General features: G+C 40.9%; 1 protein-coding gene across 1 annotated transcript in view; it reads left to right on the forward strand.

The window, feature by feature from the left end:
• XRN2 (5'-3' exoribonuclease 2) overlaps positions 1-22,055 on the forward strand; it is a 45,179-nt gene that overhangs the window by 14,237 nt on the left and 8,887 nt on the right. Inside the window, exons 16-28 of the mRNA XM_068399775.1 lie at positions 451-566; positions 3,286-3,421; positions 6,469-6,576; positions 6,660-6,749; positions 7,287-7,359; positions 9,806-9,889; positions 10,701-10,798; positions 10,889-10,968; positions 12,591-12,647; positions 14,111-14,179; positions 14,278-14,412; positions 15,426-15,553; positions 21,044-21,104. Of these exons, the coding sequence (XP_068255876.1) occupies positions 451-566; positions 3,286-3,421; positions 6,469-6,576; positions 6,660-6,749; positions 7,287-7,359; positions 9,806-9,889; positions 10,701-10,798; positions 10,889-10,968; positions 12,591-12,647; positions 14,111-14,179; positions 14,278-14,412; positions 15,426-15,553; positions 21,044-21,104 (1,235 nt within the window). The remainder of the gene's footprint in view (positions 1-450; positions 567-3,285; positions 3,422-6,468; positions 6,577-6,659; positions 6,750-7,286; positions 7,360-9,805; positions 9,890-10,700; positions 10,799-10,888; positions 10,969-12,590; positions 12,648-14,110; positions 14,180-14,277; positions 14,413-15,425; positions 15,554-21,043; positions 21,105-22,055) is intronic.

Below are 22,055 nucleotides of genomic sequence, written 5' to 3' on the forward strand. Positions count from 1 at the left end.
ATTTTAAAAGATCAATTGTGAAGAAACGTAGAGTATTTCTGCCAGTTCTGAATTACAGGCAGCGTTTTTATGGTAGTCTGCATGTGAATTTCTCACTGTTGCTGTAAACTGAATTTGTAACATAAGCTGTAGGACTAGAGACAACAGTTGTGTTCCAAAACTGGCAGATATCCAAACTGGCATGTTTTATCAAGTTATACTGGCTTGTTTATTGCGTTTTTTTTTTCTCAAATACAATGAAGTTTTTGCCTGCATGTATCAATGCCTGCCTTTTAGTACAAAGATGTGTTGTTCTTTTCTTTTGATGCTGAAGAGTTTAAGGGTTGTATAGCTTTTGCTGTGAGTTTTTGTGTGATTATCACAAAGCTGTTAATTTTAACTGAGATTTAAAATGCCTAATAAATCCTTTCCCCCCCTCCCTCTATTTATCTGTAATAATTCTGACCCTAGACAACTTCATCTCCAAATACCAGCCTCACTTCTGATGGCAGCCCGTCCCTGGGAGGAGGAATTAAGCGAAAAGCTGAAGATAGTGACAGCGAACCTGAGCCAGAGGATAATATCAGGTGAAGCCATTTTTTGTAGCACTTTGTTAGCAAATTGCTGAAATAGATGCAGCCTAATTAATGCCATTTAGCTTAGAGCAGCAGTGCCTTCAGATGCTTTTCTATGATCTTTTTATCCACTGGTAATTAATGTGGAGGGTTAGAATATTCAGTAAATTCCAGTGAGATGGGTAAGCTATAGCCGTTAAATCTAAGTATCCAGATTAGTATGCGTGCAGGTTTTCATCCTCCGAGCCACTGCTCCCTTTGAGACCAGGCACTAGATTGGCTCGACGTTCAGTGTGCAGCTTTGATTATGTGAGCTGAATGCTGCTGGTTTGCAGTTGAATTTTTGAGCTGTTTAACCCATAAAATTCAGTTGCATTCACATGAGCAGCATTATTTATCTCGACTGTCACAGTATGTTTTCCTCTGTCTCTGATTTGCAGCAGGTCCTGTTTTGTCTATGACAAGTTCTTTAAATGTCTTAGGACAGCTGATCCCTAGATGAAGGGATAGGAATTTTATGCAAATTAACTGACTTAGTTACCAGCGAGTCTGCATTTATCAAAGGTTTATATCAAGCTATCGCCCTTTAAATTGAAGATGAAGGCCCTTATAATTTTTTGTTAAAGGTTCTGCCCTGATAAATGCAACCAGTAGGTTTTTGTTTTCTGGAGAGTCAGGGCATGTAGGTGGACATGGGAAGACAAGAAGGGTTACTTCATTTTGATGCACTGATCACTAGTGTCCAGCACTGTTGTTGTGACATATTTGTGACATCTAACCCATCAGATCTCCCATATCAGATATTCTAGCTCTTTCTTTCCTGTATGTGCAGATCTGAATGGATTGATTTTTTTTTTAATCAAGCAAGCGGAATTTTTATCTAAAATCAGAATAAATTTTAATGTTGCTTTCCATTTGAATTTTAGCAGAGCTTCTAAAAGAAGCTTTAACAGTTTTACAGCAACTAATGTGAATGAACTGCGGTGATTTATGAGTACCAGTAGTTTTGACAGGCTTGGTATTGTCAAGCAAAAGGATATACTACATTCATCTGCAGTTGTTTAAGCTCTTTTGTAGCTCAGAATATTTATTCAGATCCTTTTCTGAGTGGAAAATAATTTTATGCTTCTCGTAAGTAAAAAAAAAAAAAAAAAAAAAAAAGCATAAATGTCCTAGATGCAACAAAGTTGTTTGGAAAAAATGTATTTAGAGTGACTTTAAAACTAGAACAAATCGTTCTAGTCAGCTGGCAGATTGGTTTTTGTTATCTTACAGAAAAGGTTTTTGTAATTTATGCAAGTGTCTAGCTGCAGGGAGCTCCCAGGGTCAGGTGCTCGTAGGCTGCAGATGTTCTTGACTCTCCTTCAAGACTTCAGTGCACGTAGCTCTGTCTTTGCTCACCTGGCTTGCTTAAACCCTTGGAAACATCTTGTCATTCCTCCACCTCCTCATCAGTTTGAATCGAATACCAAAATTCCTGTGGACTTTGAGATATGTGTGTGTAAAATGCATGCACTATGGTGAATAATAGGTTTAAATTAAAAAAAAAAAAAACACACAAACAAATCTCAAAACCAACCCAGATGGTTTTGTGAGGGAGGTGAGTTCTGAAGCAAATCATGATTGAACCAAATGTTAGGTAGAGCTTAATCTTTCTATTACTTAAACTAACTTTTTAGGTGGAGTCCGTAGGCAGTGATCCCTGTTGCTGCCCGTGCCCAGCACAGCTGTATTCCCCCTGCCTTCGAGTTTTTTGAGGAGCCTGTGGTCTGTGTTTACTGTTAACCTTCACGGAATATTCTTGCTTGAATTGTGGCACAGTACAGCACATTATTCACTTTTTTTCTTAACATTATACAGTAGAGCTGAGGGATTCAGATGCTTGTCTGTCAAAGAGGAGCAAGGGGTTGTTTTCCCCTGCCCCGTCTGTAGACAGACATAAGGGGGAGCTGTGTGAAGTGAGGATAAATGGTGTCTGAAATTGCTCTTTTGACTCCAATATCCATCTCTGGCATGAAAGATTGAAAATCCCTCTGTAAAAGGGGACTTGCTTGATGTGAGCGAGCAAGCACGGGATTCCTGAGCTGCAGATAATTCTGCTGGCAGTCATAGCTTGTCTGAACAGCAAGAGAGGACAGAAACCAAGCTACTGCTTATTATTTATTTGCTTACTTTTTATTTTGAGTAGCAGGGAAACTGTATCACTTTTCTGCTTGAGAGGGGTATTAAGAATAGGGGAATGAACTTGATGTGAGAAGATATTCCAGTAAGATAAAGATTTTCGCCTAGGGTAGATTAAACAATTCTGTGATTCTGTGAAATGAAATGAGGAAGGAGAAGAGTTTGTTCTCTTCCTAGTGGTTGGAAGAGTTAAAGAGCAAAGTTCAGATGGCGATTCCTGATAAGAAAGATGAAATTGCCAACTAGGAGCAATACTGCTCTGAAAAATCCTGAGAGCAGCAGGCACACGTTTGAAAATCTACCCTGCTCCTAACAAGTACTTTGAAGACGTGTTTATCAGGATGGTGGCTTCAGAATTTCATCTGTATTTTTTTATGCCAACCATCAAATTTTATTCTCTTGCTGTCGAGCATCAGTTTTTATGCTTTCATTTAAATTGTATGAAAATGGGAATTGAAGTAGCAAGTGGCTTTGGCTTATATTTTAATTCAGGTATGTAAATGTGCATATATTAACATGTATTGACATCTATTTGTGTGTGTTTATGCAGGTTATGGGAGACTGGTTGGAAACAGCGCTACTATAAAAACAAATTTGATGTTGATGCATCTGATGAGAAATTCCGTCGTAAAGTTGTACAGTCCTACGTGGAAGGGCTCTGCTGGGTTCTCAGATATTATTATCAGGTACTTAAAAATTTCTTCTCTGAAACTTCAATTTTCTTTTGTGTCTGCACCCTGTTTCCTTTCAGGAAATAATAATTATCCATTGCTCACTTTTGAAAAGCAGTGCTTTTTTTTTTTTTTTGAAGATATAAAATAAGCGTGAGCCTGTTCTATTTGACACTCAAGATTTGAAGGCTTTTTTTTCTTGCATACAGTAATGGCACTTGTTGGTTTATTGAGGACTGATGCATATTTTTCCTTTGCAATACATGGCCTTGCATAGTGAAATTGCAGATGACTAAACGAGTGAACAAAGGACAAAGGCTGTGAACTGCTAGTAGGAATTTGAAAGGAACAGAGTTGTCAGTTCCCTCCGTAGATTGTAATGATGTTCTATGAAGTGTGTTGTGATTGAAGTAATCTGTATCCGATTTAAATCTTTTGCTAATTGAGATGTCAGACTGGCAAGAGATTAGTTAGACATATTGGGGTTTGTTGCACTGGTGGTTAATAACGAGCTTCGTGCCCTGAAGACAAAGTAAGTTATATTTTGTGTGTGACCTGGGAACAGAATGTGCTCGAGATGATGACATCTGTCTCAGCAGGGCTGTGTAGCTTGAGTGCAGTGCCATGTTGATAAAACCACACGTTTTTCATAGGTGTGCCTCACACCTGTCCAACTTAGAGCACAAGCAGGGCAAATACCTCGCATGCCTGCAAAAAACTGTGCAGTATTATTATTAAAGTTGGTTTATTTGAACATGTACGCACTTTTTTCTTTTTCCTTTTCTCTTTACCCTCCTTGGAACAAAAAGGGAGTGTGTTCCCTTCCCTTCTACTGTATTAATTTGTTCTGAATTTGGGCTCCAGCTTGTACGTTATAGTGGATGAAAATCATAGAGTTTAAGGTCTGCAAGTCTGTTGCTGTTGATCTGCAGGAGAGCTGAGCTCTCCACATGCTTGAGCAGCTCCTTTTGCAGAGGACACCTTTATAGGTGGAGATACCCATGATCCTGCACACAGTTAAGGTCTGCTGAAGGCAAACTGTTCCTGTTAACTGTGGCAAGATGTGTTGAGAGGTTTGTGACGTTACATGTACAGGAGCTGGAAGACAGGCATGTGCCAAACCCAAACCAGTATGGGCAAGGCGCTAGTTCAGCTTGTAAAACCAATTTAGTTATTGAGATGTATGTCGGTGACTCCTTGTCCTTCTGAGTTTGTAGACGTTCTGGCTGAAGTGACTGATGCATGTAGAAGTGACAGATGATTACAGCTGCAAAGAAAATAAATTGGTGAGGTTGACAACAACTTCTTCAGGCAGGACCATAGTGCTCTCGAGAAAATTGAGGAGGAGTGCCAAGAAGACCTCAAGGAAAAGTGACTGTACAGAAAATATTGTCTGGTTTAGAAATGTTCCAAAGGAAAACTTGATGAAAGTACACAAATGTTTAGGGCTTTAGTTTTGCTCTTTTTCTTCATATTCAGATTACTCGAGAAGAAGGCAAGTCTCTCTCTAGACCTTATAAAAATTACATTGCAGACAAAGTAATGCAGCAATGAAATACTTGCACATGCTGCTGTGTGTACTTGCACAGGCAAGGTACCGTAACCTGCTGTCCATGGGCAGCCTGTTGATTTGGTGTGGAGCAGCAGTCGGGTCACTTTCTGCCCATATGGAAGTCAGATTATGAAGCTTTGGACTGGGGGAATATCTAAACAGGTTTGCTTGAGGGTTTTTGGTTTTCTTTTTTCTATAGTAAGAATTGCTTCCAATAACTGCTGCTCGTTGTCCATAAAACTTCTGACAGAATACATTACCTGCCTTTCTGTTCTTATAGAAAGTTAATAATGCAGAGCATGTTCCACCAGTGGGAACATCTGTTTGGAGAAGAGGAAAAAAAAAGGGGGGGGGAAGAAAAGAAAGAAACCAATCCACCTGGCTTTTGAAACATACTGAAGCCATCTGAAGAATTGCATCTAATAATTATAGTCTCTGTAATTTTATACCAAAAAGATCACTGGAGGAGCCTCATTGACATTTACTTGTTCAGAATTGGAAGTCAAAATAGTAGGCTTTTGTTTCAAGTGGTACTGCTAAGAAGAATAGCTGAGGAGGTGAAAACTTGACTTAGACCTTCTAGAGCCACGTTTCCTTTACAAAGTGCATTGTGTTCTGATGTGTTTTGAGTTTACTTTATTTTCTCCTTTTTGAGGATTATTTTGCCTCTTTCAAGTGAACGCACTTTATATTTCCCGATATTCAAGACAGAAGAATGAGAGGGGAAAAGCCAAACGTTACTCAAAGTGTGTGTTAGTGCTTGTGCTGAATAGAAGAGTAACAAAACCAGAATACTTTTGTACCTGCAACAAGTATTGTTCACATTTTCACACCTTGTAGAGTGTATCATATCAGGGTTCTCTGGTCCCCCACGTTCCCAAGTTAGCAGTGGGATTTTGCATTGAAAAAGAGTAGCGTAGACTGCTGCCAGAAAAATACTTCTGTTCCTGTTGAAACCTCCCTGATGGCATTGACTGGCATGATTCTGGTGTTTATACCAACACAGAGAACTTGGAAATTCCTCCTCTGTGTCGTCTGCATGTATTTCTCTGTTCGAGCTGTGGTAGCAGCTCTACACAAGTTGAAAACGTGTCTGGTTGTTACAGTGGTACATTAGTGTCCTGAAGCTAAGGCTGAGATTCTGCTGTGAGGTCTTTTGTGTCGTTCTGGTGATGGGTCCTGTCTCTCTGGCTGTCTCCCTTAGTGACCCAAACCTAGCACATAGACTTGTACGCCAAAGTACTCTTGCTGTACTGCTGAGGAAATGCCCGAGGTCTCCCTTCACTGCCCAGTGAACTCGGTCCCTCTAGTCTGGCCATGAAAAGTTAAGTCCTAACCTGAAGTCCAGAGTACCTTTAGAGGCAAGAGCTCTTTCTTTTCTAATCATGGGGACTCCTCTTCCTCCCGGTTGATGCTGGGCTAAATTCTGTCATCTTTAGTGACTGGGCTACACGATTTATATTTTTTTTCCTTGTACTTTTCTGATTTTGTTTCTCTTTCTATATCCTAGGGCTGCGCATCCTGGAACTGGTATTACCCTTTTCACTACGCTCCGTTTGCTTCTGACTTTGAGGGTATTGCAGACATGCCTTCGGATTTTGAGAAAGGCTCAAAACCGGTAGGGCATCTTGATTTATTTGTGATTTCACAGCTCTTTAGAGCTGTTAACATGTCCTACACCTACTTGTTTAATTCCAACAGTTTAAGCCTCTTGAACAACTAATGGGAGTATTTCCAGCTGCAAGTGGGAATTTTCTGCCACCAACGTGGAGGAAGCTCATGACAGATCCGGTAAGAATCCTTGTTGTATTCCTCTCTCTAAGGTTACGTCGTCTTGCAGTTGTGTGAGCCTGACTCGCTGGGTCTCACTTCAGGCAGAAAAATAAAGATCAGGAAAGAAAGTTTTTGGTAGATTGCAGAGATTCTTCAAAAATCCTTAAAAGTGTCTCTTTGAATTCAGATGTTTCAGTGAGAAAAATTATTTCCTGACTTTTTTACACTTCAGTAAGATGGTTTGCTTTCGTATAGAAACCTTGCAAAACTTAACTGGGGAGCAGTTAACTGCTTAACCTTAACTTAACCTTAACCCAGTTACCTGGAATTATTCTATCCTGCTTAATTTCTTGTTTTGATACTCTACATAATGGAAGTGCCCTACCACGCTTCGTGTTTAAATGGCATTTAATAAAACACGTTTCTATCAGTCAAAGTTCTTTAATCCTCCTTAGCTTTGTGTTTGCTTACCCTCTGCGAAGTACAGTGCTACGTGGCATTCTGAATCGATTTCATAATTGGCTTTAATGATTATTTTTATTCTCTCAAATACAGGAATCAAGCATAATTGACTTCTACCCTGAAGACTTTGCTATCGATTTAAATGGGAAGAAATACGCTTGGCAAGGTGAAATGTCAGCTTTCTTTTTTGTGAGCTATAGTATACTGACCTTAGGCTTAAGAACCTGTGTAAAAATAGGAAGAAAATTGAAAATTATCTTAGTGAGATAATGATGCACCAAGTCACACAGGTATCTTGTGTTACTTAGTGTGGGGGAGAAGTATTTCGCTGCAGGTATATTTTTGAAAAGAAATTAGTATGAAGAACAAAATATGGTTCCTATGATTTAGGATTGGCAATGATTATTAGTAATTTCAGCAGTCATTGTCGGTTTGTTGATTTGTCCTCTACTAGATTAATCTTTTTTCTATTTTTATCAGCCTTACTGTGTAATTGTCTTTTGTCTCCTTTGCATTTAATTAATGGATCTTGTTCTGTTCAATCAGTGGCTCGTTAGTACCTTGCGAAAAATGCTTTGGGGAATATAGAAATATTTGGATGCATACAAAGAATGGACAGCCAGCTACAGTATTTAATGCAGCTTGTTCTTTCTTTAGAGAATATTAATTTTAAAGGTCTGCCAAGTTTTGTGACTGGTTACACTGTCCAGCCAATAGTGTCACATCTCAGTTATAGGTGTATATATATATATGTATAGGACAGCGTTCCAAAGTCAAAGAGAAGGTATTACAAGACGTGTTGCATAGCAGGTTTTCACCGTGTAACTTGAAGCCCTTTCTTACCCCTGTTGTAATTCTGGCAACTTCCCTTAGTCCTTTTGTCCAGTTATCAAATCTACAGTCTAAAGTAGTGATGTTTTAAGTAGCTCCCACGTGCTTTCAGCAGCCTGTAACGTTACTTTTGATTCATTTAATGCTTAATTGCCTTATAAACTCTCTGTTCTGGTTTAACATCTGGAATTCTCATGCTTAAGAGGCAGTTGTGAAACAAAAAGTATTTTCCAAGCTGGAAATAGAGACTGTCTCAGTTAAAAAGCATCTAGTATACCTTGTCTCTTAATGAAATGTTTGAAGATCTTCCTTTTAGAGATGTGATGATGCTTCTGAAAGCTCAGCACTGATCCTTTTTGCAGTCTCCTGGGTTATGAACACTTCCCACTTTGTTGTCATTCCACCAGTGTGTGGTGAAGGTGAAAATAAATTGTTTGTTTTCCAGGGTAGGCTTATCACTGTTCCCCTTCACATGTAGCTACGTTCCAGCTGAAATCTGAACATGGCTGAGGTCTGGTGCTGTCTTTGATAAAGCAGTAGTCAGTCTGCCTGAAGGTTATCCTCATTCTTCATAAGCAGGGACAGGGCAGATCTCTTGTTTGGTGAGCTTGGTGACAGCTCTGCTCTTCGTTATTTTGCAGTAGGCTAAATAAAATTCTGATTCAGTTAAACTTTTGACATATTTAACACTATTTATGGTTTGTTCCAAAGTGGTTTTGTTAGGGAGGGTCCGAGCTTCTGGTGTAATTACACTTCAGGTAAAGTTTTAGGTTGTCCCCTTTCCTTCAGCTCCAGGGCAATAGCGTTTGTTTTAATAAAGCCACGTAAAGATCTAACTTGTGAAGCAAAAGTGTTTCAGGCAGACCAAGTTTTAGATCGGCAGTCTGGGTCTGTGGAAGTCCAAAGTCTCTGAATGTTATACCTGAGAGTGATGGCAAGCGTGTCTGAGATCTGCCTGCTGGATATGAAACGATGAATATCAGTTTAGCAGAAAGCCTTTGCTGTCATCTTGGTCAGGAAAAGCTCTGGTGTTCATGGTAAGGGAAATAAAAGCTAAAATTATTACTACAGATTCCAACTGATAATAAGGGTGACAGGAGTAAATCTCTGAAGAATTTTCATAGTAAATTTGTTAGTGCTTCTGTTTTATTTTATAATAGAAGAAAATATATACTGGAGCATAGCAGGAAAGGCTATTCTCCAACTTGATCCACTGGGATTGAGCAGACTCTGAGATGTGCTGCTTAGAGAGGGATTTTCATCCTGAGAGGAGCCTCCATGTTACCTTGGAGTAAAATTAATAGCTGGTATGAATAGTCTGTGATGGATAATATCTGTATCACCATGTCACTGAACTTGGAGTGATTTCCTCCATTGTTGTTTCTTAATAAATTAATTAGAATAAAGTAGTGTTGAGTTCTGTCAGGGGAGTATCTGTAGCAAATGAGACAAACAATGACTGTCATACTGAGCTCATCTTGTTCCTAAATGAGGCAGGTGTGGGTAGAGGTTACTGCTTCCCAGTGCCTACCTGGGACTGGGGAGGAGGAGGAGGATGGAGGGGAGCTTGGAGATAAGCTTCCCTTTTCTACCTGCACTACTACTGAACTGTTTTTCTCTAAACAGCCTGCAGGGTCACAACCTCTGAAAATGTAGGGTTTTCTTTTCTGTGACTGATGCAACAGTTGTTTCTTGGGTAAAGAATCTGTTGGAGCTTTCCATGCTTGTGTCTTTTTTTTTTCCCAAAAAAGTGTGAAAAAATAATGTTTTGGTTTTACCAGGTGTTGCATTATTGCCATTTGTTGATGAGCGACGCCTTAGAGCTGCCCTGGAAGAAGTCTACCCTGACCTCACTCCTGAAGAGAGTAAGAATTGTGATATTTTGTTTCAACTTGTTATTACTGCTGTGTTTCACCCTAAATGAGCAAGGTATAACAGACGTTTGGTTGGATTGAATTACGGCAGGCTGTAGCCTCTTCTTCATGGATGATGCTGGTAATTAGAATGATCCTCAGTGGATTTGTTTTTCTAGCTTTCACTTTTCGTTTACTCCAGTAGGCCTGCATAAGACTTAACCTGAAAATTAGATTAATCATATGAAAAGCTCCTACCAGTATACGCTGTCAAAGTACTTGTTAGATTAACATGTGGCAATCAAAAGAAAAAACTCTGTTTCCAAGGTTGGAGTTGATGGTAAAACTCGATAGGTGTATTGGCTGTTCAGATCAGTAGGCTGGCTGTGTCCAGCTATGATATGTAAAGCTTTGTGTTCATCTTATATAGGCAAATGTACATGTTACTGTTTCCATTGTACAAAAATAATAGCAGGTTCTTGTAGATGAACCTGGGAGGTGTGTGGGTTTGGGGGCTTTTGGTTGGCTTATTTTTTACCCAGCCTGTCTCTACCTTCAACATTACTCTGTTCTAAATTCAACATTCCTCCCACTGAACACCAGTTCCCATTGTTTTATTGTCTGCTGCTGCCCTTGTGACCAGAGGCGTGCTGTTCTGGGCAGAGACACTGTCTTTCCACCACTCAAGGAATGTTCAGAGCTTTCTCCTAAATCACAACGAATCTTTCCATCTGTGGAGATGTCAAGAGGACGGTGTGCTGGTCTGCTCTGTTCCTTCCTTCTTTGCTCTGAACTCTTATCCCGTTCTCTTCATCTTCTCTAGGCAGAAGAAACAGCCTTGGTGGTGATGTTCTCTTTGTTGGAAAACACCATCCACTTTGTGACTTTATTGTGGAACAGTACAAGACCAAAAATGCAGAGGTAGGTCACACTTGTTCTTAAGGGATTGTGTAAGTCCTGAGGGTGGAGGTCTAATAAATTGCTTCAGCTGAAAATGTATTTTTTCCATAGCCAGTGGACATACCCCCAGAGCTCTGCCATGGGATCCAGGGAAAGCTCACGCTGAATGAAAATGCCGTTCTTCCAGATCAGTGAGTAGGGCTTTTGGCACGGGTTGGTGGGTGCTGAAGGACGTTTTCTTCAGCTATGTCTGCATTTAAATAAAAATCTCTTTGTGCCCACAACGAGAAACCTAAAACTGATGAATCTTTGGGTTTGTTTGTCATTTCACCTCTGGAACACTGATTTTTATGTATTTAGTAATGTTTGAACTTCAATAGGTAAACAGGGCCTATATAATAAAAGTAGTGGTGATCAGTGGCCTTGTTCAGTAAGGTCATGTTGTTTTGGCCTCTTTGCCTTCGTGTGAATGTTAACTTAATGCAGTCTGATGTCGCTTCTGATAGTGCATGCTGTTTAAAAAAACCCAACAACTCTGCTTTTTGTATGCTAATCTTAATTGCATTACAGAAAAATCCAGATAGAGATTTATCAGATATATTTTGCCGTTTGCCATTTAGGCTATAGCACTAAAATCAGGACTGTTACCAGCTACACACACAAAAAATGCTAATATTTTTTGTTTTCTAGATAATGCACCTAGTTTGAGAAATTATCAGTCTCATCCTCACATTGTAGGATATGCATTTGTTTATCTAACTTTGCTTAGAGGCATCAGCAGGTGTTCAGTGACTCATTTGCATTAAATGTACAACCCCTCTGATTTTGTTGGGCAGATAATGTATCCTAGGTCACACTAACATGTTTCTCTATTCTTGTCATGGCTTGTGAAGAATATGAGCAAGTCAGAGCTGTTCTTGGAGGGAATAGCAATGCAGGAAAAAGAAACCTCTTCTGGCGTTGTCTTCCCTAGATAGGCATGAGAAATGGGTATTTTTTTACCTAGAGAAGTAGTTTGCTAGTTCTGTGAAGATGAGCAGGCATTTATATTGCCACTTCAAAGTAAGTCTGACTTTGCTAACAAGATTTGGATCAAATTCAGCCAGTGTGTGTGCAGTTTGTGACCTGTGTGTAACATGGGTCTGTGACAGTTGTGCGCAGTAGGGTGAACAAAGAAATCTGGTTTCTGATTGATAAGAGTAATTTTCTCGAGCATGTTGTTTGCTTGAGTTGAAGGGGTACAGTTTTCTGGAGGAAAGAAGGAAAGGGTTGAGATGCTGCTGCATGTCAGCCTGTTAAATCTCTGTTAGAGACTCTTTAAGTGCTGTGTAAAACAGCTGCTAAAATTTTTATATTTTTTTTTTACTTCAAAGCCTTTTTCTTCCTAGTGAAGCAGGTTTGTGTCTTCATGGTGTCTGCGTGTGTGTCTGTCTCTCTGGTCTTCTCCTGCCCTCTTAGAACCTGTTGGCTTGTTACAATCAAACCCCAGCAGTACGGGGAAGTTTCCAAGGTGCAGAATAGTCCTAAGGTTTGTAAACAGGCCACTGGGCAGTGGGAAGTGTGTGAACCCACTGTTAGATGCTAGAGAATCCACACAGGTCAGCTGCAAAAGTAATGGCATTAAGAAATAAGGATTCAGTAAATCCATTGCTTATAGAAGTATCTAATTTAGGGGAAGGCAAGTGAATTTTGAAATCCCTTTTATGTGTCGCAGGCTTAGTTGACAGAGGGATGGGAGTGGTAGCAACAAAGTGGAGCAAGTGGTGAGAAATACATTCCATGATGTTTTGACAGAGGTTTTTCTCTTTACCAGGGTAGTGGAGTCTCCTGTTCCAATGCTGCGTGATCTTGCACAAAACTCTGCAGTCAGGTGAGTAAACTCTGGGGTTTGATGCAACGGCGTACAAAATACAGCAATCAAAACTCAGTTTATTCTGAGTAAATCTTGTGGTCACAGAAGACTTTAATTACTCTTGCACTTGACAGCAAATTTCTGTAGATCTAGTGTGCTGTACGTCGTTCTCACTTAATTTGGCACAGTGTAATAGGTATGTAATGCCTGAGCCTATAACCTTTCAGTTCTTGAGCCTCATAAGATACTCGAGACACTGAAAATCACTTGTGATCCGTCTGCATAATTTTTTCCTCCAAGGAGGCATAGCTTGGTTCAACTAGAACAACTGTCTACAGGCAGTAAGAAATGCTAAGTTGTGGCTTGTCAGGATACTGTAGAAAGGATGTTCTGAAATGGGGATTTAGTTACTTTGAGTGATGAGTTAAAGGTAGTTTTTGGCTTTCCATCTGCCACTGGCAGGAGGTTTGAATTGTTTTGCGCTTCTGTCCATTTCTCTATTGCAAGGATTTTTCTTCCTGTCTTTTGAGATGGTATGAGCAGTCATGATTCTGCTCTTCAGTTCCTGTGACTTTGACTGAATTTTCCAAGGGACCATTACTCTCTTTCCTTCGAGCCTCATTCATTCTCTGTGCTGAAAAACAGATGTATTTCAGCTGGAAGAGTGAGATTATTCTGCTTAGCTGTTTGCTTTTATCTTTCTTGGCATCCCAAGCATTCTTCTACATCAAATGGTAGGTAGTGAGGGAACAGGAAGGAGGCTGGTGCTGTGCACTTCAAACATGTCCCTGGTGGGACCTACCTGTGACCTGGATACTTACACCAGGAGACTGGAATTGCTAGGAGTGTGGATGAACCCAAAGTGCTATATAATTGTACCAGCAGAAATAAAGCTTTCAGCCCCTTTTTGCTCTATTACTGTTTAGTTTGACTAATATTAGCTCAAAATGCAGGGTCTAGGAGATGTCACCAAAAACAGGGGTATATCCCTCCACGGGACCTGCATGCAACTGCAAAGCTGCCTTTCAGGATAAAAATTCCCTGGCCCAGGAAATCCCACTTGTAAGGGGTGTACACTTTTGAGTAGCCCACAGAGCAAGCTGGCATCCTTCCTGTCTGTGCTGGGCCAGCCTTTGAAGTTGATCAAGTACAATCAGTGCTTTGACTCGAGGATTTGTACTCAAGGGTCTGCAGAAGATGCTTTCATTACCATACACGGGACTCACTGTTTCCTAGACATTACACTTCCTTTTGGTCTGGCTGTTGATACAGGGGGGGAATAAGGTCACTCTGTGGAAAATAATTAAGACATCCATATAGTCAGTATATCCGTGTGCAAGAAATGCACTTTGCAGTTTAAATCATGAGTTCTTGAATCTTTTTCTGTTTGTGTGCATCACTGTTAATAAAGCAGCAGTTACTTTTTAATCTTGCTTGTATTAATTATCAAGTAAACCTAATCTTCAAATCCTTTCTCCTAGTATCTCTTTCAAAGATCCACAATTTGATGAAGGCTTTGTTTTCAAGGCTATAGTGCTGCCTGGTGCAAAGTAAGTATCAGCTGTCAGTTTTCAAATCATTCCATTTTCTCTCATTAATCTGAGTGTTTTCTCTGATAAGTATTTATGGAACTATTTTTAATATTAAGGAAACCTGCTCCAGTTCTGAAGCCAGGAGACTGGGAGAAAACCAACAATGATGGCAGGCCTTGGAGACCACAGCTTGGTTTTAACCGAGACAGAAAACCAGTCCATTTGGACCAGTCAGCATTTAGGACTTTAGGGTAAGACTGGCGGCGTTGTTACTGGCTGCCTTGCTCAGATGACTGTGCTTGTTTATTGCTTTTTTTAATTAAAAACAAAAAAATACAAAGGGCATGGGGATGGACTCTCAGAGATTAGGTGCTGGTGTTCCATGATGGAAACTTTGGCATGTGATATTTAAATTCAGTATTGATTAAAACTGTATGTTACTATAATTTTGCAGTAATGACTTGAGTTCTTCTTGATCTGGGGGGAGGTTCCACTAAATATTTCTAACTGGATTTCCCACTGTTTTGTTTTTTTTTTCAACTTGTTTCATGGTTAATTACTTGAAGTACAGAAGCTACAGTGAGAATATCGTACACAAGTGATAATTAAGACTATTAAGAAGACAGAAATGTCTTTTACACTTTTAAAAATGAAGAAGTTTTAAAAACCCTTGTATGAAGCATGTGTTACACCATTTGATTGTCACTTCTCAAGGCATCGCCAGAGTCGATTTTTATGAGTTCTCCAAAAGTCCAAGTAACTTTCTCAAGCACTGCAGTGTAGTAAGAGAGACAGGATGAAAGAATGAGCTGGGATTATGTATTACAGATAAAATGAAATGATTTTCCTTACCAGGGAGGGCAAGGAGCCACACATTTATCAGAGCCAGAAAAGAGAATGGTTTAAAGGAGGTTGTATTACTAGCAAATAAAAGTAAACTCTGAGCAACTGAACACGAGTGTCTCTTTAGGAAGAGAAAATACTTTCTTCTTGGGAAATGTGGCAGCAGTTCAGTTTTACTGGGCTCTTCCCCAGTTTGCAGGAAGGATGTGTTTTTCTGCTCGTTGTGGCTTGCTGTAGGACCTTCAGAAGTTTTGCTGGGACCAGCTCACCGAGCGTGTGCCTCGGTGGTGGTGTGCCTGGGACCCTGGTCTGTAAGCGAGTCCCTTTGAGAGAGCTGGGATGTTTGGGCTGGGTAGGCTGTGCTGTAAGATGGTGTTCATAAAAACATGCTCTTCTTTTTCCTTTCCATTTCTTACAATAGCCATACGATGCCAAGGGAGAGAGGGATGCCAGGAATGTATGCCAACGCGGTACCTCTTGGAACTTATGGGAGCCCCTACGCCAGGCCGCTGATGGCTGGGCAGCAGCAGATCCCTAAACTGCTGTCAAGTAAGTGGGTTCTGCTTTCTGCATTTCTGAGTTTGAAAAACGTTATGGTTTTGTCTTGGTCTGCTGCACTATTGCAAATAAAAAGTGGATTCAGGCATCCATCTTCATTAACCTTGTGTTGCTTCTCTCTGTTGCTCTTCCTTTATAGAACTGCTGTAGTGAAACGTACTAAAATGTAATTAAGTGCCTATAAGTGGGATCCAATTTTGAATATTGTGCCCAGTATTCAAAGGCAAAAATAGCACTTTGTCTTCTAAGGGTTCCTAGTGTCTGTTATCCGGAACGTGTTCAGTGTGTGGCTGAACCTCAACATCACCAGCATCAGCAGAAGCAGCAGCTTGGTGCTTGTGTCTGAAGAGAACAAGAGGAGGGTGCCAGCCACGGAAAATAATGAATGCACAAGGCATGGTGGCAGAGCAGGAGAGGTTGTAGGACTGACAGAAGAGCTGTGGTTGGTGCTGAGATGCCAGATTGAGCTGAAATTGCTAATTCACAGTCCTGTGTTGGCCCCTCCTGCCTGCAGTAGGTGTTGCAGCTTCTGGCAAAGAGGTGGTAGGAGATGGTCAGATCAGGGATGCCACCACTGGTGGCTTGGTGAACAAGGGGGTCACTGGAAGAGCTAAGATAAATCCTGTGTGACCTAAAGTTCTTCATCCTGGCAAGGAATTGCTTGTGTGAAGGGCTCCTAAAAAGGATGCTGGTTAAGCGTCCTGTCACTTCGCCTGTGATCAGGAGCTGCATTTCTGTGATGGTGGGATTGAGGCAGGAAGAAACGTGCCTAAACTGCCTGAAAAGGTGCTTTAAAGTAAGAAGTTCTCCCTGTTCAGCTGAATTCTCGCAGTACTGAATTCTGCAAGTGCTTGAAGTTTAAATAGCTGACACAGGTGATAAAGTTTGAACTCCAACATTTTGTCACATATAGAAGACCAGATGACTGCAGAGTGGAGCTGTCAGCCTTTTTATACTTGACTTGCATTTTTGCTGCGTAGGAAACAGTGAATGAATAATATCAATGGCCACTCTGAATTAAACTTATTGTCCAGTCCCAAAGCAGATGAAGTGTAGGTGAGTAGTGGGTGCAGAGCTTTCTTGTGCAAGGAATCAGATTGGTTTAATCTAGAGCTAGAAGATGAGAGCCTGGAGCTATTAACTGTGATTGAAGGACAGCAAGTGGTTTTTTAAACAAACAAGGAATATGATCTGTAAAGAAGAGTGTAGGGAATGGGAAGGCAGAGCTACCAGACAAGCATCACATTTTTGTATTAATCTCCAAAAAGAGAAAGTCTGCATGGGTTTGGGGAGAGAGAAACTGTTCGTGAGCCCATCATCCCTATACTGCTGTTCAAGGCTTCTGAAGCTCGTGTCTTGGTGCTTTGGGGGAAATACTTATTTCAGAGCAGTTTTCTCTGCCTTACGTCCATGGAGCTGATCTTACCAATTAGGTACTTACAAAGCTCTTGTCCTCATGGCATCCGAGCACCTTGGGTTGTGTAGGAAGCACTCCACATGCAAATATGCCCCGATGCCATCGTTCTTTCAAATTGAGGAGGCTTGAGTCCACTGATAGATGTGAAATCCCAGTCCATCTGCTGGCCTCAGAAAAACTGGTGGCTTTTTCATGCGGCCCTTCCTCCCCTCATCTCCTGGCCCTTCCTCACCCTCAGATTGGCTCGGGCATCTCCTGTTGCTGTTCTCCAGGTGTGCCTGGCAAATCTGAAAGCAAGGCTTTTTTTTTTTCTTTTTTTTTTCCTGTTGTGCCACCTTCCTCAATGCTGCAAACGTATTTTTGTGTCAGTTAATTTGGTTGTGTTTCTCCTCCTCTTCTGCTAATGATACCAAGCTGTCTCAGGAGATTAGTCTTAAACTCTAATTAACTTCTGATTTAAACTGACTGCAATGTGAAGTCTTTACAACTAACTACAGCAGCGTTTGACTTTGGAGATTGTCTTTCTTTCAGTGCCTCATTATTTAACCGAGGGATAAGGACAGTTGATGTCCCAGTCAGTGGGATGGATGCAGGTTAGACAGCATGAGGGACGTGCCTGCTCCGTAGAAGGAGTTCCAGAAATGCATCCTGCTGCCTGGTTGGTGGGTCAGGACCCAGCCCAGGCCACGTGGGACTATCCATGCCACGTGAACCATGTGTGGGCCAATTTCACCCAGTGTTCTGTCTAGGAGTACCACAGGGTGTTCCCAGATGTGACAGCACAGCTGTCTTCTTGCCTTTTGCAGTCACCCTTCGCACTTCAAACACAAATGTCTCTGTCAAAGCACAGATATTTTCAACTAGGAAATCAAGTTAGAAGCAGTGGGAAGGCATGTGCTGAGTTTTCTTAATGGGGTGGGTTCTTGTGTCAAAGTCGTGTTTGTCAGCTCTCTGATTGTGGGAGAACAGCTGTATGTTGTGGTGTAATTGGACTGGGGAGCGTTCTGAACCCACACGTTCTGAAAAACTAGAGCTGATGTGGTTAAAATTCCCACGTTTTGTGGGATTGCTGCAGAGCAACTTTTATGTATGATGTTTTTATATGTATGATGAGGTAAGATTAGACTCTAGAAGGGCAATGCGGTCAACCACAGTGCCACCTCTTCCTCAAGAGCCTGCTGTGGGTGTTCCTTACTGGTGTTCTCTGATTTGGCTTTGATGTGCCAATTTCCAGTTGATGAATAATTGTCTGCGCTGATAACTTGGGGAGTCAAGTGCAGTGTGGCAGTACTCTGTGAATGACACATTTGGTTTGTGCCACGCAGGATATCTGATTTATGACTTCCATTTCAGTCAGTAAACTTGTCAATTAGCTGCATTTGAAAAGTGATTTTGATTAGTGCAATCAGTAAACACGAAGTCTCGTCTTTGATTGCCACGCTGATTAGATAAATTGTTACTTGAGGAGCTGCTAGAGAAGGCAGTTTATTTGGCCTTATAGCTCTAGGAAATGCCCAAGTTTTGAAGACTAAAGAAAATATTAATTGTCGTTCCTTCTCCAATTTTGTGCCTTCTTGAAGTGCAATTCAGAGGTTTTTCCCTTCAAAGATTGTTCTCTGTCAGAGCTGTACAAATGAATAGTAATAAGGTGGCTTTAAACGTTTTTCTGATGATTTCATTAAACTCTTTCTTAAACTGTTCCCCAGAGCTGCAACAAGACGTGGTTACAGCAGGAGAGCTGGATCCTTTCTTTTTCAGATGGAAAAAAAAGTGGTTGAATAGGACACATGTTTTTAACTAGCCCTTAAGCAGGGGTCTGTGTGAATGGGGAATGCTCTACCAGGGCGAGACCAGCATCATCTCGCTGGGTTTCTCACTAGAGCACCATTTGACCCTGGCAGGGGAATGGAAGACGTGTTAATAAACTTCAATTAAAATGTGGAGTTCTGAGCGGGGAGGGAGAGCCTGTGTTAGTCTGTGTAATTGTCAGGATACTTGGGGTCTCGCCTAGCTCAGCCTGCGCAGAGCAGAGGGGTGGGGGAAGCACTGCCATTATTCTCTGTGGAATATAGGGTTTTTTTCTGGAAGTTTGTGTCTTGCAAGCAAAAGAGAACCGAGCCAGGCTTAGGAAACTGCAGGTCTGGTGGTGGTGGCAGAGCCAAAACATAGCCCTAATCCTGGCGGCTGCAGATGAAGAACTACAGCTGTTAGTAGCTACAGACGGAGGGGGTTTGTGCCTCTGGAAACATTTTTAGCAGAGTGCAGTGCTGCTGTGTTGTGTGCCCTTCTGTGGCGTGCTTGTGTCTGTGAAACTCTGAAATTATTAGGAATAAAAAGTCATTTTAGGATTTTTTTGGATTGAAAGTAGTGACACTCTTGGGCTTTACCAATTTATTCAATTTTTTAGCAATTTCATCTTTATGCTTTTTTTTTTTCCAGTTTAACCTTGTGTCTTAATTGCTTGTTTTCCCCCAGAGTAGCTGAAGACAGACAGCATTATGGGCTGGGTTTTCTTGTGTTCAGAAGCAAACACAGCATCACTAAAGCATCGTGTTAGTACAGCCTGGTGATGCCTCTGAAAGTCCTTGTAATTCACAGGTGGATCAGTATAAAAGTGACATTTTAGACTGGTTTGGTTACAGTGTATATGAAATAACCAACTATACCTGATTATGAGCATCAGTTGGGAACAGTATATATGTCTGTGTGTGTATGTGTGTGTATATATTGGTTGGTGTGTCTGTGTGTATATGTAATATTTGATAAATAAATAAAACACAGTGTGTACCCCTCTGCAGCTCAGGCTGGTGGTGGGCTGGCTTAGCTCTGCCCGGAGGAGGCTCGGGGGGGAATGGCAGAGCTGCTGGGCACCAGAATTTATTATTTCCCCTGATGAGATGGTGTTATCTTCGGTGGGGGCTGCCCACACCCTCCCCTGCACGCTCGAGTGCTGCTCTGAAAGGTTTCTCTCCGGGTCAGACCATTACAGCCTGCTACAATCCAGCCAGAGTTAGGAGAGAGGCACAGATTTTTCCTTTGACCATGGGGTTTTTTTTCCCCCCCTGCATCTTTTCTTTCAAATTAGTGCAAAGCTTTAGTGTACTTGAATATTGGCAGTTTAACAGGGCGTTGCTGTCCCATCGCAGTGCATCCATTAGACAACTTCTGGAAGCAGCTGTTGAAATTAGGTCACACTTAAACACCATTGAAAATAATCAAAGGTGTCACTGAAACTGAGGCTTTTGATGGGTGCACAATCTGAGTGGTGGGGGCTGACTGGGGAGCTATTGATTAGCCGTTTCTTTTATCCTGTTTACTGACCAGTTTATGTAGAAGAACAACAACCGTTTAATTGCGTGTCCTGGTAGAGCAATGTTGTTACTCCTACCTCTTTGTAAAGAGTTAGTTTGGGTAGAAGAGACAATTGAGAAGTGGGTGGTCTTTTTCATTGCAGTTCTTATAACTGCAGTGCTGTGTCTTTGGCCAAGTTTTTACCCAAAAAGGTTTAATTCAGTCTGATTACATTATCTGAGAGACCATGAATAGATTTTTATTATTATATTATCATTGCCTAGGTTAACTTTTCAATACATTTTTACTATCTTTAAATATATCTTTTAAAATATATATTTAAACATGAATAAAGTGGAACTGTTTGATTTATTACATGCTCTGGTTGGTCCTCTAGTTTGCTTTATAAAATCACCTCATCAGAGGGAAACTTGCACATATTGTGAGCATTAAATATTTGTTGCTCACAACCATGGTATGTTGTGGTGATGACACAGCAGTGTGTGTGTATGGATCTATATTTTTCATGTAGTGTAGTGATGAATGTACTTGTAAAAATGTAAAGATTAAATAAAGTCTTCAGTTGTTACAGTAACATAATTTGCATTTTTAAAAATTCCAGAAAATGGGTACGTGTATTTGGTTTGATATCCAGCTTGAGCTTTTCTGTCTGACCTCTTCAAACGAGTTCTGGGGCGTGTATAAGACCAAGCAGAGCACAGTTCTTTAAGTACACTCCCTCTTTTAATTTAACATTTTGTTTTACCCTCTAGATCTCAGACCCCAAGAGTCCTGGCGAGGTCCTACGCCCTTGTTTCAGCAAACACCGCAGAGGTAAGGCAGGAGGGGTTGAATTGTGTAAAACGTGGCCAGGAGGATGTTCTGCTGGGCTTCACAACTTTTTTTTCCTCTTTGTTTTGAACTTTGTGTTTAAATCATGCTGTACAGCAGGGTTTTTTTAAGCTAATTGATGCCCATGATTTATTTATATTTTGTGAGCGTACTGTGCGGTGTTCATCCTTTAAAAGGCTCGAGCACTTTGTTTTAAAAAAAGAAGGCAAAACCACTTTCCATTAAAACTCAGACTTCAAAATTAACTTTACTGTTGGTGCTTTGCTACCGTTCTTGGTTCTTTGGCCTTTATCTTATTGAAGCTTTTGAGATACTATGAAATTGAACACGGAGAGCTTAAAACTGCATTAGATTTTTGGACAGGCTAAACAAATTTCTTTTTAGGAGGGCTGTGGAGCTTAATGAGGCATAACTAATGGTGTTCCACTTTTATCATGTCTGTGCCGCAGCCGCAGCATTAGTACAGACCAGCCATTGATTCTTGCTACAAACCTCTTGAAGTCCTAATCAGCTTCTTTGGTACAAGTTTTTCAGGCCTGACAAGCCTATTGTAGGGCAGTGTCACTGTAGGTCAGTAGTTATTAGTTGCCACTGAAAACAGTTTCTTTAACTACTTAAGGCTGAACTGAATTAAATGCAGAAGGGACTCAGGGAAGGATTATGGAATCTGCAGTCCAATAAGTGCCATCGAATGGAAGGAATGTGACATGGTTTGGTAATAAGGGATGTTTTACGTGCGTTCCTTCATCGATAGGTTCTACATCCTTGAGTCAGATGGACTTTATATAAACTCCAGCGTACCTGTGGAAGCTATGAATAATGATATTTATATTTAAGGAGGAGTGAGAGCGCATGGGAGATCTTTGAAGCTGCTGCTCTGAGGCACAACTTTTTTTCATGGTTTTATTTGCAAATGTTAACCATTGAAAGTAC

The sequence above is a fragment of the Nyctibius grandis genome, chromosome 1 (genome assembly GCF_013368605.1).
Source record: "Nyctibius grandis isolate bNycGra1 chromosome 1, bNycGra1.pri, whole genome shotgun sequence".
Classification (NCBI taxonomy): Eukaryota; Metazoa; Chordata; class Aves; order Nyctibiiformes; family Nyctibiidae; genus Nyctibius; species Nyctibius grandis.